At 49.3% G+C, this 13,327-nt stretch overlaps 1 protein-coding gene across 2 annotated transcripts in view; it reads left to right on the forward strand.

Annotated features, from left to right (window-relative positions):
- Nucleotides 1-13,327, forward strand: part of Mindy4 (MINDY lysine 48 deubiquitinase 4) — a 116,580-nt gene that overhangs the window by 56,048 nt on the left and 47,205 nt on the right. For both annotated transcript variants that reach the window (XM_047562067.1, XM_047562066.1), the window contains exons 6-9: nucleotides 3,055-3,113; nucleotides 8,962-9,068; nucleotides 11,653-11,769; nucleotides 13,072-13,160. In XM_047562067.1, the coding sequence (XP_047418023.1) occupies nucleotides 3,055-3,113; nucleotides 8,962-9,068; nucleotides 11,653-11,769; nucleotides 13,072-13,160 (372 nt within the window). The remainder of the gene's footprint in view (nucleotides 1-3,054; nucleotides 3,114-8,961; nucleotides 9,069-11,652; nucleotides 11,770-13,071; nucleotides 13,161-13,327) is intronic.

Genomic DNA, 13,327 nt, shown 5'->3' on the forward strand with positions numbered 1-13,327 from the left:
TGATCAGGGAGAGGCCACGCTGTTCCCTCAGCCAGGGCACATCATCCCCACCCTGTTCATCATGGCTTGGGGCCACCAGCCTGCCCTCAGGAGCCCAGGAAACACTAGGGAAGCTTGCATTTTATCCCATGGAAGCTTCTAGGCAGGAGAAGCAAATTAGAGGAGAGAGGAAAGTGGAGTATTCAAAGCCAGTGGTCTCAGCCTGAGTCTTGTCTCCATCGTGACTTGAGTCTTGAGAACTTGTGTAAGTCACCAAGCTTCTGTGAGAGTCACTTGGGCATTCAACACCCATGAGTGGAGCACTGGCTACATGCTGAACCCCTTGGTCCTGGGAGACCAAGAGAATCCTTTCTTCCTTCTTGGTGACTATTCTTACCTGGGGTTTTACTTGCTCCTTGCTGCTGTTGCAGATTACCAAATGCAGTGGCTTTACACGAGCATTCATTATCTCACAGTTCCAGAGGGCTGATGTCTGAGGTGGGTTCCACTGGGCGAAAGTCAAGTGGCAGGGCTGGCAGGGCTGGCTGTTCCAGAGCCTTCTCACCCTCTGGCACCCGCCTGTACTCCTCTGCCTGTGGCCAGTTCCTCCACCTGCAAAGCACAGCTCTCCTGTCTCTGCTGTTACCACCACGTCTCCTCCTCTTCCGTGTCACATCTTCTGTTTCTTTTTTCTTTTAAGGACCCTTGTGACTACCTAGATCCATCCCCATCACAAGATCCTCCACAATCCCATTTGCAAGATGGCTTTTGCCTGGCAACATTTGCAGGCTATGGGGATGAGGACGTGCATGTCCTTGGGGGCCAGTCCTACCGCATCACGTCCTGTGCAGTTTATGTCTGTTCGTTGTACACATCCAGGTCCCCTCTGGGTGGGGAGGGTCAGCCTGATAACCACACACGCATGTGGGGAGAGTGAGTGAAGAAATGAATCACGCATGCTTTGGAGTTGAGAAGGAAGGAGGGAACATTCCAGCTGGGCTTTAGGGGATTAGTATGAGCTGGTCAAGGCCATTCTACATGGAGTGAGCAGCTTATGAAAAGGTATAGGGGCCTGGGCAAAGGTGTTCTGCACAGAAGAAAAACAGGTGGAGTAGAGTTGCCCACAGGGAGATGAGGCCAGGTGGGAGGGGCCAGGTCATGGAGAGCCTTGGAGGACACCCCCATGGACCAGGTTTTGTTTCACAACGAAGCTGTATGTGTGGTAGTTACTGTCATTCTTAAGAGTCATGGTTTGAGTTTATACCTGTGCTGCCATTTATTTGCTGTGTAATCCTGGGAAAATGACTAAACTTCTCTGAGACTCTGAAATATCTGCTTCATAAAGCTGCTCTGAGAAGCAGATGAATTTTGAGGTTTGCAAAGCACTTAGCAGAGTGCCCAAAATAGTGAAGGGAGACAGAAGGGACTGGTCATTCTTATTACGGTTTTTTAAATAAACATAACTATTGTTGTTAACGGTGACGGTGGCCATGACGGGGAGCCTTTGGAGAATTGCAGCTGGGTAGCAGTGTCACGATCAGACTTGCTTTGGAGAAAGAGGACCTGGGGAGCCCCGGGGAGCTGAGGGGTGAGCCACACCTGTGGTCAGAAAAGCAGCAAGGAGGTTATTAAAATAATCCAGGTGAGAGATGAAGGGACTGAGAACTTCGGTGTGTTCTGGGGAGACGCTGGTGGACGCGGGTGTCATGAGCAGGCTGCCCCGGATGTTCCCTGCCTGTATTCAGTCATTGAGTACTGCTGCCACCATGCTCACTTTTTTGACAGGGACACTGAGGTTCAGCAAGGGGATGGTACCTTGCCTTAATCTCCAGATGCGACGGGGTGACTGAAGGGACAGGCAGGGGCCTCAGGTCCCTAGGCTTTCGCTGGGGAGCAGGTGGGACTGGGAGAAGTGGGGTGCAGAAGCTTCCGGTCATGTTCAACTCAGTTCTTCCCAGAGAGTGGTGGGCTCCCCTCCCCCTCCCCCACCCCTCCATGTCTTAACCCCTCTCTCAGCTCATTTTTCTCCCACTCCCTGTTAGGAGCACCCATAGGATCCTGGAGGTGTTGGCCTTAGGGGATTTGGGGTTTGGAATGGAGGAAAATGGCTTAGCTGGGTGGCGAGGTCTAGTGGAGGGAGGATGGGACTGCCTGGCAGGGAGGTGGCCAGAGTAAAAACCAGCCCAAGAAAGCAGGAGTCCAAAGCAGCACGTGCTCAGGGTCGAGGACTGGACGTCCTCTGTGGTCTTCCATTCACACCCTTCATACATCTTGAGGAGGAAACCGGTTCAATAGAGTGCACTGTGGCAAGATTGTTACTTCAATCATATCTGACCCTGCACGGATGTTGGAGGAAGAGATATTTCAATGCCACGTTCAAAAGAGCTGTCATTTTGAAACATAGTGAATGGGTTTTCAGAGAGTGATGTAATGTTATTTTTAATAGATTCTTTTAAAATATTCTTTTCCTTTAGTGTAGATGGATGCTTGCTAGAGGAAAAATTAATCCAAGGGAGCAACCATACAGGTGGACCATGTTAAGAAAGCAATGTGCATATCCTTGAATTTACAAATCAGAATCACAGGGCAAATTTTCAGGTAACAGAGATTCAGGACAGGTTCCTTTAAACACATGGGTACATTTCAGAGTTCTTTTACATGTGGCACTTGGTGGCCTTACAAGGATACTAGGAGAGAGAAAACAGACAAAAAGCTCATAGATATTTGATGAAAAAATTCTGTGCAATGATTACAAGATCTTAATCTTTTTATGTGTGTTTCTTTCCTGTGGTATCATAGTGTTGGCATTCAGTGTTTGGCAGGTGTCAAATTGTAGTTTACTGTCTTGTGTTGACTGGTGTGGGTACTTCTTTGCAAGAACATGTCATCGACAGGTACCTTGGGACCATTTGGTGTCATCCACTTGGAGCCTGTGCTGAGAGGGAAAGCCACCAGCTCAAAGCACACTCTGGAAAGAACCCTTCACTGGACCCCCATCCAGTGTTCCTTCCAGTCTTCTCTGCTGTTTATATTTGACTGTCATTCTCCAGCACGTTGACATTATCTTTTTTCCAGGAAAAATCAGCTGCTGGCGTCCGACAAGGTGGATGATGACCTGGGTGCCCTGCAGCTCGGTAGGTGCGGCCGGTGCCTCTGCTGGCTACATCACAGCTCCTGCTGATTTCTCTGCCTGGGGTGGTGGGTGGTGGGTTCCCCCTCCTGGCTGGGGTGGGGGCCCCTTTCATCCCACCTGACTTCAGGAAGCAGGGCTAGGCTTCTCTCCTCTCTGGATGTCTTCTTCCACTGCCTGAGTTTCTCTCCTGGAGAAATCCTCACGAGAAGGCTGGTCACTTCTGGGTGCAAGCTGGGGGTGCGGGGAGGGAAGCCCGTTCTGCATTTTCTTTTAAGGCTATTCAGAACCTACTAAGGTTTTCATGAGATAGTTCATGGTCGAAATATGAGTATCGCTCTGCCTAGAGAGGTTCATCCTTTTTTAAAAGTTTATAAATAAGGGAGAAGGAGAAGGAGAGGGAAAGGGGAAGGATGAGGGAATGAAATGAACCAAATTATCCTAGGTGCACTCTTGAAAATGCACAATGTATTCCAATTTTATGTATAATGATAAGGCATCAATTTAAAAATAAGTAGATGGACTGGGAGTGGAGGTGCATGCCTGTAATCCCAGGGACTTGGAAGGCTGAAGCAGGAGGATCGTGAGTTCAAAGTCAACCTCGGCAACTTAGCAAGGCCCTGTCTCTAAATAAAATATAAAAAGGGCTGGGGATGTGGCTCAGGGGTAAAGCACCCCTTCAATTCAAGTACCAAAGATAAAGAAGAAAGGAAGGAAGGAAGGAAGGAAGGAAGGAAGGAAGGAAGGAAGGAAAGAAGGAAGGAAGGAAGGAAGGAGAAAAGCAATAGAAGGAAGACCATATAGAGTAGAGGAAGGGACTTGGGGGGCCAGGGAGGAGGGAGGAAAAGGGGTAGGCCTGGGGATTGGAATGGAAAAAAACTGTGTTATACTTATTTGTGACTATGTCAAAATAAACCCCACTATTATTTATAATTGTAATGCACTAAAAAGTTTATAGACACATTATCAAGGTGTGGAATACAAATACTGAAGTGTGTAAGGTGCGCACACCTTCAGCGTTCAGCCCTGGGCATTTCACGTGTGGATACATCTGTTCAGCTGCCCTCTGGGGTGGAGATAGGGAACGTTTCCTTCCACTCTCGTTTTGAAGCATTTTTTTCTCTTTCTGCAATTCTGTACCCTCAAAGACTGGGGGCTTGGCAAAAGCCACTGTAGAACTAAGGACAACGGGTCAAGGACTGGCCGGGAATGGGTGGACTCCGGTTTGCTCCCTTTCTGGAAGCCGGCCAGTTACCTGCTGGGCCATTCTGGCCGAGGAAACCTGCTCTCACATGCTTTTCTTCTCCCTTTTTTAAGCACTCCCTTTTATGCTGCAGGAAGAGAGCAATGGCCCCTCAGAAGTTCCTCGTGTGAGAGTGCGCCCCACAGCCTGCTTTGATCCAGTTGAAAGCCAGAGGCAGGCTGCTGAACAGCACAGGCAGGGCTTTGTTTATTCTGCTTTACTCCCTTCAGAGGTAACGGAGCCTCTGAGTTTTAATCAGCAGAAATGTCTGGTGGGGATCATTGGGTCCTACCCAGGAAGGGCACGTTTCTGTACATGGCTACGCAGAGTGAAGGATGGAGCCAGGAAGCCCTGGCATTCAAAGCCTTCTGGGAGGTGCTGTACTTGAAGATTTTCCAGTGAAAGCTACTCATGTTTGAACCCAAAGCAAAGCACATCCCAACCTTCAGAACCCAGAGAGCATCTATTGGAAGGAAATCCTTTAGCAGTAATCAGAAGCCAGGTGTTTGAAGTGTGTGCACATGTTTTTCCAAGGGAGGCAGACAACCTCTCTGCTACTGACTCAGCTAGAGGTGTAGAAAAGGAAAAGGAGGTAAAGGGTAAGAGACCAGGGGACCCAGTCACTAAAAGAGTTTATTTATTTATTTACTTATTTATTTTTTAGTACCAGGGATTGAACCCAGGGGCACTTAACCACGGAGGCACATCCCCAGCTCTTCTGTTTTATTTAAAGACAGGGTCTCACTAAGTTGCTGAGGCTGGCTTTGAACTTGTGCTCCTCCTTCCTCAGCCTCCTGAACTGCTTACAGGGGTGTGCCACCACACTGGGCCCCACTAGGAGAGTTTAAGAAAAGTAGAGAAGGTTTGGGGGTACAGCAGTAATAAAGGAAAAAAGTGTTAAATTTTGTTATAGGCATGCCATTCCCTTCCCCGCCCCAATCCATTTTTCTGTGGTTCAATTCAGTGAACTTCTGTTAGCAGCTCCCTGCCTGCTAGGGTATGTCGAGGCTCCAGTGAAGGCAGACCCTGGTGAGCGAAGGAGACCATGCTTTCTTGGAAGGCAAGGTTGGATGGGACAAAGGAGGAGAGGTGTCTTCCCACAGCAGCGCATGAAGCACATGAAACAGTGTGCTTAGCTGCTTCAGCAGACATAGAAGCCAAGTCCTGTGGTGGGTTCTGGAAGTTTCCATAGTGAGGTGGCACTTAGACTGAACTTGGAAGCATGGGAAGGTTTTGCCACATAGGCATGGGGCAGGAACCATGCGGGGAGGTGGAGAGAAAGAGAGGTGGGGGAAGGGAGAGACTGGAGGAGATTGACCTGGAAAGAAGTGGGCATTTGGTGGGGATGAAACTAGAGAAGACTGGGGCAGGTGGACAAGACTAGTGCTGTGCTACAGGGGTGCACAGGGAATTGCTGGGCAGGAAGGAGCCCTTGAACATTTTTGTAGCTCTATCTGATTTTGATGTAGGATGGATTTTAAAGTAAGAACCTGCACACTGGAGACTGGAGAGGGGCTCTTGGGAGAGTCCAGAGGTGTGATGAGGCCCCTATTCTCTCTGGGAAGACCTCTGGATATTTCAGGGTTCTGCTCAAATACCACCTGTATGGGATTCCCTGGCCCTTTATGGCAGAATTCATTGTCTCACCCCTAAAACCTTGCACTCATTCCTATTTCTGCATTTAACCATATTATGCTACAATTTGGCACTGTCTCCCTCTGGGCAGGGGTGGCACCTTCTTCATCTCTGCACCTCCTCTGTCCTACATGGTCCCTGGCACATCAGCCATCTGTAAAGCACTTGAGATATGGATTCCTATAGTAGTGGAAGGAGGAAGGTTGGGGACACATACAAGATATTCTGGAGGCAGAAAAATCCAGAGGCAGGAGCAGGGCTGGGTGGGAGAGGGTTGTAGTTTCAGCCTGGGGCCCTGGTGGAGGGCGATGGGGTCCTTTATAAAATCAGAGCCCGAAGGATGGCTGAGTTTCTGGTGTTGGGTGCCTCCAGAAAGTATCTTGACCCACTAATATACATGTCATATTGAAATAGCTCATACAGGAAAAGAGCTGCATCGTCCAATCTCCCTGTAGAATCCAAAGAATGAGCATCATTCTCCTTGGTATCTTTCACTCTTACTTGAAATACAATCACATACACATACATATATCTACACACACACACACACACACACACACAATTTTTATTTCATTTTTTTTCCTCCAAAGGGTAGATAAAATGTTAGTATGGGAAAACAAAACCCCTTGCTTCTTTTCAACCAGACATTTATATGAGAACCTTAAAAATAGCATTTGCAAACCACTGGCATTTGCAGCTGGTTGAGTCTGCTTGGCCAACATGTCATTCTGAAGTGCTTTGTTTTTCCCTTGCGCAGCGGTCTCGCCACATCTGGGCCTGAGGCCTTCTATGTGGTCCTGACCCAGCTCCCTGCACTGGGCCCATTCCTCCCTGCAGAAGCCAAGAGAGGCTGCCTCTCCCTCCTGCCTGGGCTTCATGGAATCTGCTTCCCTGGGCTCCCAGCCTCCACCCCGCACCCCTCTGTGGCCTAGGGAGAGCATGTTTCAGACTGGGCCCCCTCCCTGACAGCCCCAGACTAAACAGAGGCCTCCCAATAGGCTTACGTGCTGCCGCTTCTGTGCTGTCAGGAAGTAGCCTGGCCCGGTCACCACCAGGAGCCCTTGGGGGCCTGGCAATCACTAAGGTTACTCTGCTCTCGTCTGGGGCCCCAGGTTCTCAGGGTGGAATTAATCACAGAACTCTGTTCTTCCAGCCAATAGTCTCCCTGTCAACCTCTGCAAAATTCCGTCCATCAGCCTCACTTCTCCCTCTTCCTTTCTTCCTGATTTCCCTTTATCTCCACCCGCCACAGTCTCAGGAATTTCCTCCTCCAGGAGCAACCATCGCTCAGGCTTTGCCTGCCTCTTTTTTGCTCGTGCATGTTCTCACATGTGTGGTGGTGTAGTTATGTTGTGTTACGAGCCTCGTGTGGTCTCTGACCTCTCCTTAGCACCATGTTCTTAAGAACCATTCCCGTTGCTGGGTGAACATCTGGTCTTTAGTTCAGGTTCTTCTCGGGGTAGCTTTTATAGAGATTCCAACTAAGATGGCTTCTCATTTAAATTCATCTTCTTATGTAAATTCCAGACTTCTCTTTCTTGGGTACTGGGGATTGAACTCAGGGGCATTTGATCACTGAGCCACATCCCCAGATCCATTTTGTATTTTATTTAGAGTCAGATTCTCACTGAGTTGCTTAGCACCTTGCAGTTGCTGAGGCTGGTTTTGAACTTGCGATCCTCCTGCCTCAGTCTCCTAAGCTGCCGGGATTATAGGCATGCACTGCTGCACCAGGCTTTTTTTTTTTTTTTCAACCCAAAGGTAGAATCTGTCTCCTCATTCGCGTGACTGAGTCTCAGGAGTTTGCCTTGCGCTGTGGCTAGTTCTCCCCTACAGGAAAAAAGGAGACTGTAGCGGAAGATGTAAGCTATGTGTTGACCTGTTGACATCCCCCACCCCACAAATAGGCGGCTCTGGATGCAAGTGTAGGGGACCGCATTCACAGTGCCTCAGCCTTGGCGGTCCCCAGGAGCCCATCCTGCTCAGCTCTGTCCTGCTCAGCTTGGCCAGCACGCTTGCCTTGGGATGGTTTCTCCTTGGGTCCTCTGTCTGAGTGCTCTGGTAAATGCAGTGGCAGCAGTGGAAGGGCCACAGGGACCTCACACAGCCAGAGAGTTACAGGTTGGGGACGCCAAAGACTTTGGCAGATACTCTCAGGGCTAGGTTGCTCCAACAGTAAGAGGACTATATCTGGAATCTGACTTAGCATCGCTTCTGGTTGGAGATCCAGGATAGGAAGGATGGCCTGCGTTTATATATCCTGTCTCTGCCACTTCCCATCTGCCTAACTTGGGGGTCAGTGACTCTCCTAAGCCTCAGCATCCTTGTCTGTCAGTGGAGGTATTAATTTTATTCTCTTGGTCTGAGGGTGCAGCTTAGTGGTTGAAGCTTATCTGGAGTGCACAAGGCCCTGGGTTTGATCCCCAGCATTGAAAAAAAAGAACGACCCCCTCATAGGGCCATTATGGGGGTTAGGTGACACAATCCAAGAGGCCAATAATGTAAAGCACAACAGTGATGAACTATTACTCGTGTTATTTTTTTCCAGAAATGTTACAGTTTCTTTCCTAACTCTGTCCTCCTCATGTGTGTTCTCAGGGTTACAGCCTTGTGCGTGGTGCCTGCTCTTTGTAAGACTGCTGCTGGGCTAGGTTTTTTCTTGGCTTGACTTGGCTTGGTGGCTCAGGTCCTAGGCACTTGACTGGTGCTATAGTCACATGGGGCATTTCCTAGTGAACCAGTCGCTAAGTCTCACTCACCGGCATCCTTGTGGCATAACCAGGGAGGGATTGTAACAAGTAGCAAGGTTCCTCTTGATCTGCTTTCTTCCCCTCTGTTGAAGCCCTGAGGCCCCTACCAGAGGCTGGGTTGGAGGAGCCTAACCCCCAAACCTTCTCCAGACTTGTCACACACAGAACTATTGACTATGTTCTGTCCTCTGTGAGTCATGACGTGGTCTATTTTTCTCCCCCAGAGGATGTGGATGATACATTGATACAGGAAGAAGTCATCCTGTCCCCAGCCCCATCAGTACTCAAGCTGCAAATAGCATCAAAGCCAATTGACCTCTCTGTAGCAAAGGTAGGTGTCAACTCGGAAGTGTCAGGAGAATGCCACCTTAAATACATCCTGGTATGGACGGGGTGATTTTGATATTTTTAGCCCAGTCTTTCTCATTTTAATATCTTGGTCATTGTTGAAATGGAATTTTGGGTGTGATGTAGAAAAAAACCTCACTCGCGAGGGTCAGGAAAACAGTTCAGGTCCTGTTCAGCTCCCTCTCCCTCCCCTGGATGGAGAAGGGTGGGCTACGCCCTCCGCATCCAAATACCACAGGACCCAGAGTGGCTTCACTGTATCCCTAAAGGGCACCACCAGGGTGGGGTGGATTCAGGATAATTGTCCTCATGAGATTGGCTCGGATCCCACACCAGCTTCCCACGCTGGACTCTGACTAGATCACAGTGAGGGACGGACTGGCAGGGCTGATGATTCACACCTGGGGCCTCCTGAAGAGGCCGGTGGTCACAGGACGTAGGGAGCAGCTCCCTGGCCTTAGCAGCTCTCTGCAGGGCTGTCCTAGACTCCCCACTGTGCTCAGCTACCAGCATGGCCTCACTACTCCCTTGACCAGAGGCTGTCCTTCATGAGCCTTTCAGCCAGGATCCAGGAGGAAAAACAGAGACTCCTGGGGACACAGCTGGCTTCCTTTTCTTCCCACTTACTACAGATTGACTCAGAACACAGGTCACACAGCACCAGATTTTGTTAGAGGTTTGTTCTTTCCTTCCCCTTCTCCCTCCTCTGTGCCTCCCTCTCCTTCCCTTCTCAGAGGGTGGAGACACAATTCAGTGATGCCAAAGTGGGGAGTAGGTGCTCTAGCCTTATAACCACAAGGAATTCTTTGCAGAGAGTACCCCCTTTTGGAATCAGACCTAAAGATCACCCTGCAAGATCATCTCTAAAACCAATGGGAAAAAGGGAGGCTGACAGAGAAGAGGGCCCAGGACACACAGTCTCCATGGCAGGTACAGCGCAGGATTGCAGGCTGTGGACCACACCGTGCCTAGCCTGAAGCCATCACTCTGTGGCTAAGAGAAAGGAGATGAGACTTAGCCAGAAAATCCAAGTCTCTATAGTTTCTTGAGAAATGAGAAACACAGTTCAAACACATGGAGGATTGTAGCTGGCACAAAAGGGGAACTGGCCACGACAGACGAATTCACACATTCAATGTGTCATTGGCTCACATTTGGTGGCACAGATGCTTCTGCCATAGAGATTTCCTTACACTCAAGGAAAGAAATTATCACCGATTCTAGTCGGAAGTATTCAGAGTCTATAGGAAAACCCCGACCTGAGAGTCGGTCAGGGGTGAGCTGGAGAATCTACCTGTGAGTCCCTGAGGCTTCAGGGTCCCCTTGGATAGAAAACCGTGGCCATGAGAGGGCTGTCCACAATGGGTTAGGGAGGCTCTGCCTCCCCCTCTGAGGGTCTGACCGTGGAGAGGGGTGGGCCCTTCCTGGGCTCTGGACCATGGAGTTTGGGTTGATGGGAGGTGAACAGTGAGCTCAATATCAACTAGAAATCTAGAGAAGACAGAACTCTGAAAAGCAAAAGGGACTGCTGCCTTGGGGGTGGGAACCCCTTTTTGGGGTGGTGGGGTGTTAGAGCACAGTTCACTGGGGATCACTCATAGTGACTCTAAAGGGCTAGACAGTATATATATATATAAATATATATTTATATATATTATATATATAAATTTTATATATATTTATATATATAAAATATATTTATATATAAATATATATTATATATTATATATATATTTATATATATAAATTTTATATATATATATATATATAAATATATATATATATATATATATATATATATATTTTTTTTTACTTTGTGTGCCCTATGGTCTTTGTTACAAATACTCTTCTCTGACATTGTATAGTAAAAGCAGCTGTAGACAATATGTAAACAAATGAGCACTGCTGTGTACCAATAAAACTTTATTTACAAAAAATGCAGAGGCCAGATTTGGTTTGTGGGTTGTAGTTTGCCAACCCCGTACCAGAGCCCTGGTTCTCAAACCTGGCTGCAAAATGGAATCATGTAGGAGCAGTTTGAAAAGTACTGATAGTCTGGCAGGGGAGGTGGCTCAGTGGCAGAACCCTTGCCTATCATGTGCAGAGTTCTGGATTTGATCCCCACCATTAAAAAAGAAAAACAAACAAACAAACAAAAACAAAAAAAACCCAAGTTGCTGATACCAGAGTCTCTCACTCAGTAATTCAGACTTAATTGGGGTCAGGTTTGTCAATTTCTAGTCTTTTCTATGGCAGTTCAGAGGACTTCTGAGATTCCTTGAAAATAAAAGTCTTTGTGTCTCAAGGCCTCTGTAAGGAACCTACAAAGATCTTGGCCCAAGTCAGCAGAGCCTGGTTTGGCTTACAGATGTTGCAGAGGTAAGACCCTAGGGGTGGGTTTCTCTTCCCTCAAATATGAGAAGAATGGGCTTGCAAAATAGAGAACCCTACTAGCGAAGGCATGGCCCTGCTATAATTCAAGCCCAACTCCTGTGGGGAAGTGAGCACCGAGCACTGTAGCATTGTTTGCTTTTAAAATAGCCAGTAAGACTTTCTTCTCTTCACAGGAAATAAAGACCCTTCTGTTTGGTTCTTGCTTCTGCTGCTTCAATGAAGAATGGAAACTTCAGAGTTTTTCCTTCAGTGACATAGCTTCGTTAAGATATGGCATTGTGCAGAACAAGGCAGGTGGACCTTTGGGTTCTCAGGGGGCTTTCTCTGGGTGACCATGGTTGGGGTGGGGACATCACCCCTCTGGGGTAATCCTGCGAGCATCGGCTAGTCTCTCCAGGGCTGGCCACTCCACATTGGCCAAGGTGTCACTCGGCGCAGGCCCTTCACCGTGTGGCTGGTGGGGTGAGACCTGGAAATGCAGACCCTCTGCTTAGCAATCCTTCTCACTGACACCCACTTGCTGTGAGTGGTGCTGTGAGTGGTCCCTAGTGAGGGGAGCAGAAGGCGGCCCTGGGTCTGCTTGGGGCACTGCAGGGTTTTTTTTTCAGACTGAGACTTGAGAAAGGCTCAGAAGAAGGAGTGCTCTAGGCAGCCAGGGGAGGGGAGACTGTATAAAACCCACTGAGGCTGCAGGAAGAGGCCCAGGTGTCAGGGCCACACAGCAGGTGCATGGAGAGGGTGCAGGAGAAGCCAGAGGAATGGAAGGAGACAAAGGCAGGCTTCACACTCGTCCTGGGCATATTTCCCCTGAAAGGCCCTGAGATACTCAAGCTCTGGGATCAAGGAACGGCCAGAGGGAGCAGTGTGGCTATTCTGTGGATTGCTCCTGCCCCATGCTGCCCAAGGAGGAGCCCCAAGACCTCTAGCTCTGCCCCTCCCTTGCAGGGTCAAGCTCTGCTTGCCCTACCACTTATAGGACACTGCTGGCGGGTCACTCTGACAATCCTTGAACCTGGATGGGAGCTGTTCATGCTGCTCAGTCCCACAGACCTTTGCCAATGTATTCTGGGGACCAGGGCCCATTCGAGCCCTATGACATCTACAGGGAGAAGCTCCTCAAGAACCCAGAGACAGATAGGAGGGGACAAAGTAGCACCTGCTGAGGTGCTGAGGTGGCCCACAAGCTGAGCTCACATAAGCAGATGCTGCTGAAGAGGCTCACTGCTAGCTGAGGTAGTCAGGGAAGCCTTCCTGGAGGAGATGACCTTCAGGATAGGTCTAAGGGTTGGGAAGACAATTGCATGGATTGGGGAACCTGTATACATTGAAGTATTTCCTGGATGACCAGAACCCTGTGGTGACACCTGGCTGGTTGTGAACAGCTATGTTCTTCCCCTGACACACTGCAGGCTAATCCTTCCTCGGCTCTCTTTGCCTCAGGTCAACAGTTTGCAGACAGTCATACGTCAGGCTCCTGTTTGCGAGGGAGCGATGCAGTGGGGGCTGTAACCTGGGGCTGGGGGCTGGTGGGGGTGGAGCAGAGCTCTGCCCTGGGCCCCTTGGTCTCGGTGGCAACACGCGCTTCTCTGCAGGGCGGCCCCTGTGGGGTTCTGGCGGCGGTCCAAGGCTGCGTGCTCCAGAAACTCCTGTTTGAAGGCGAGAGCGGAGCCGACCGCGCACGGTAAGTCAGGGTTCATTCTGGCAAATAGCTTCCTTTCCCAAGGCTTCTCCGGAGCATCCAGAACAAACAAGCGAGGAAACGTGTGTGTTCCCTGATATTTCCTGTCTCCTGGAGGTCAAGACAGGAAGGGGTCACCGCAGTGAGCTAGCGGGGTGGCGCTGGCCCTG

Source organism: Sciurus carolinensis, chromosome 8 (assembly GCF_902686445.1).
Source record: "Sciurus carolinensis chromosome 8, mSciCar1.2, whole genome shotgun sequence".
Taxonomy (NCBI): domain Eukaryota; kingdom Metazoa; phylum Chordata; class Mammalia; order Rodentia; family Sciuridae; genus Sciurus; species Sciurus carolinensis.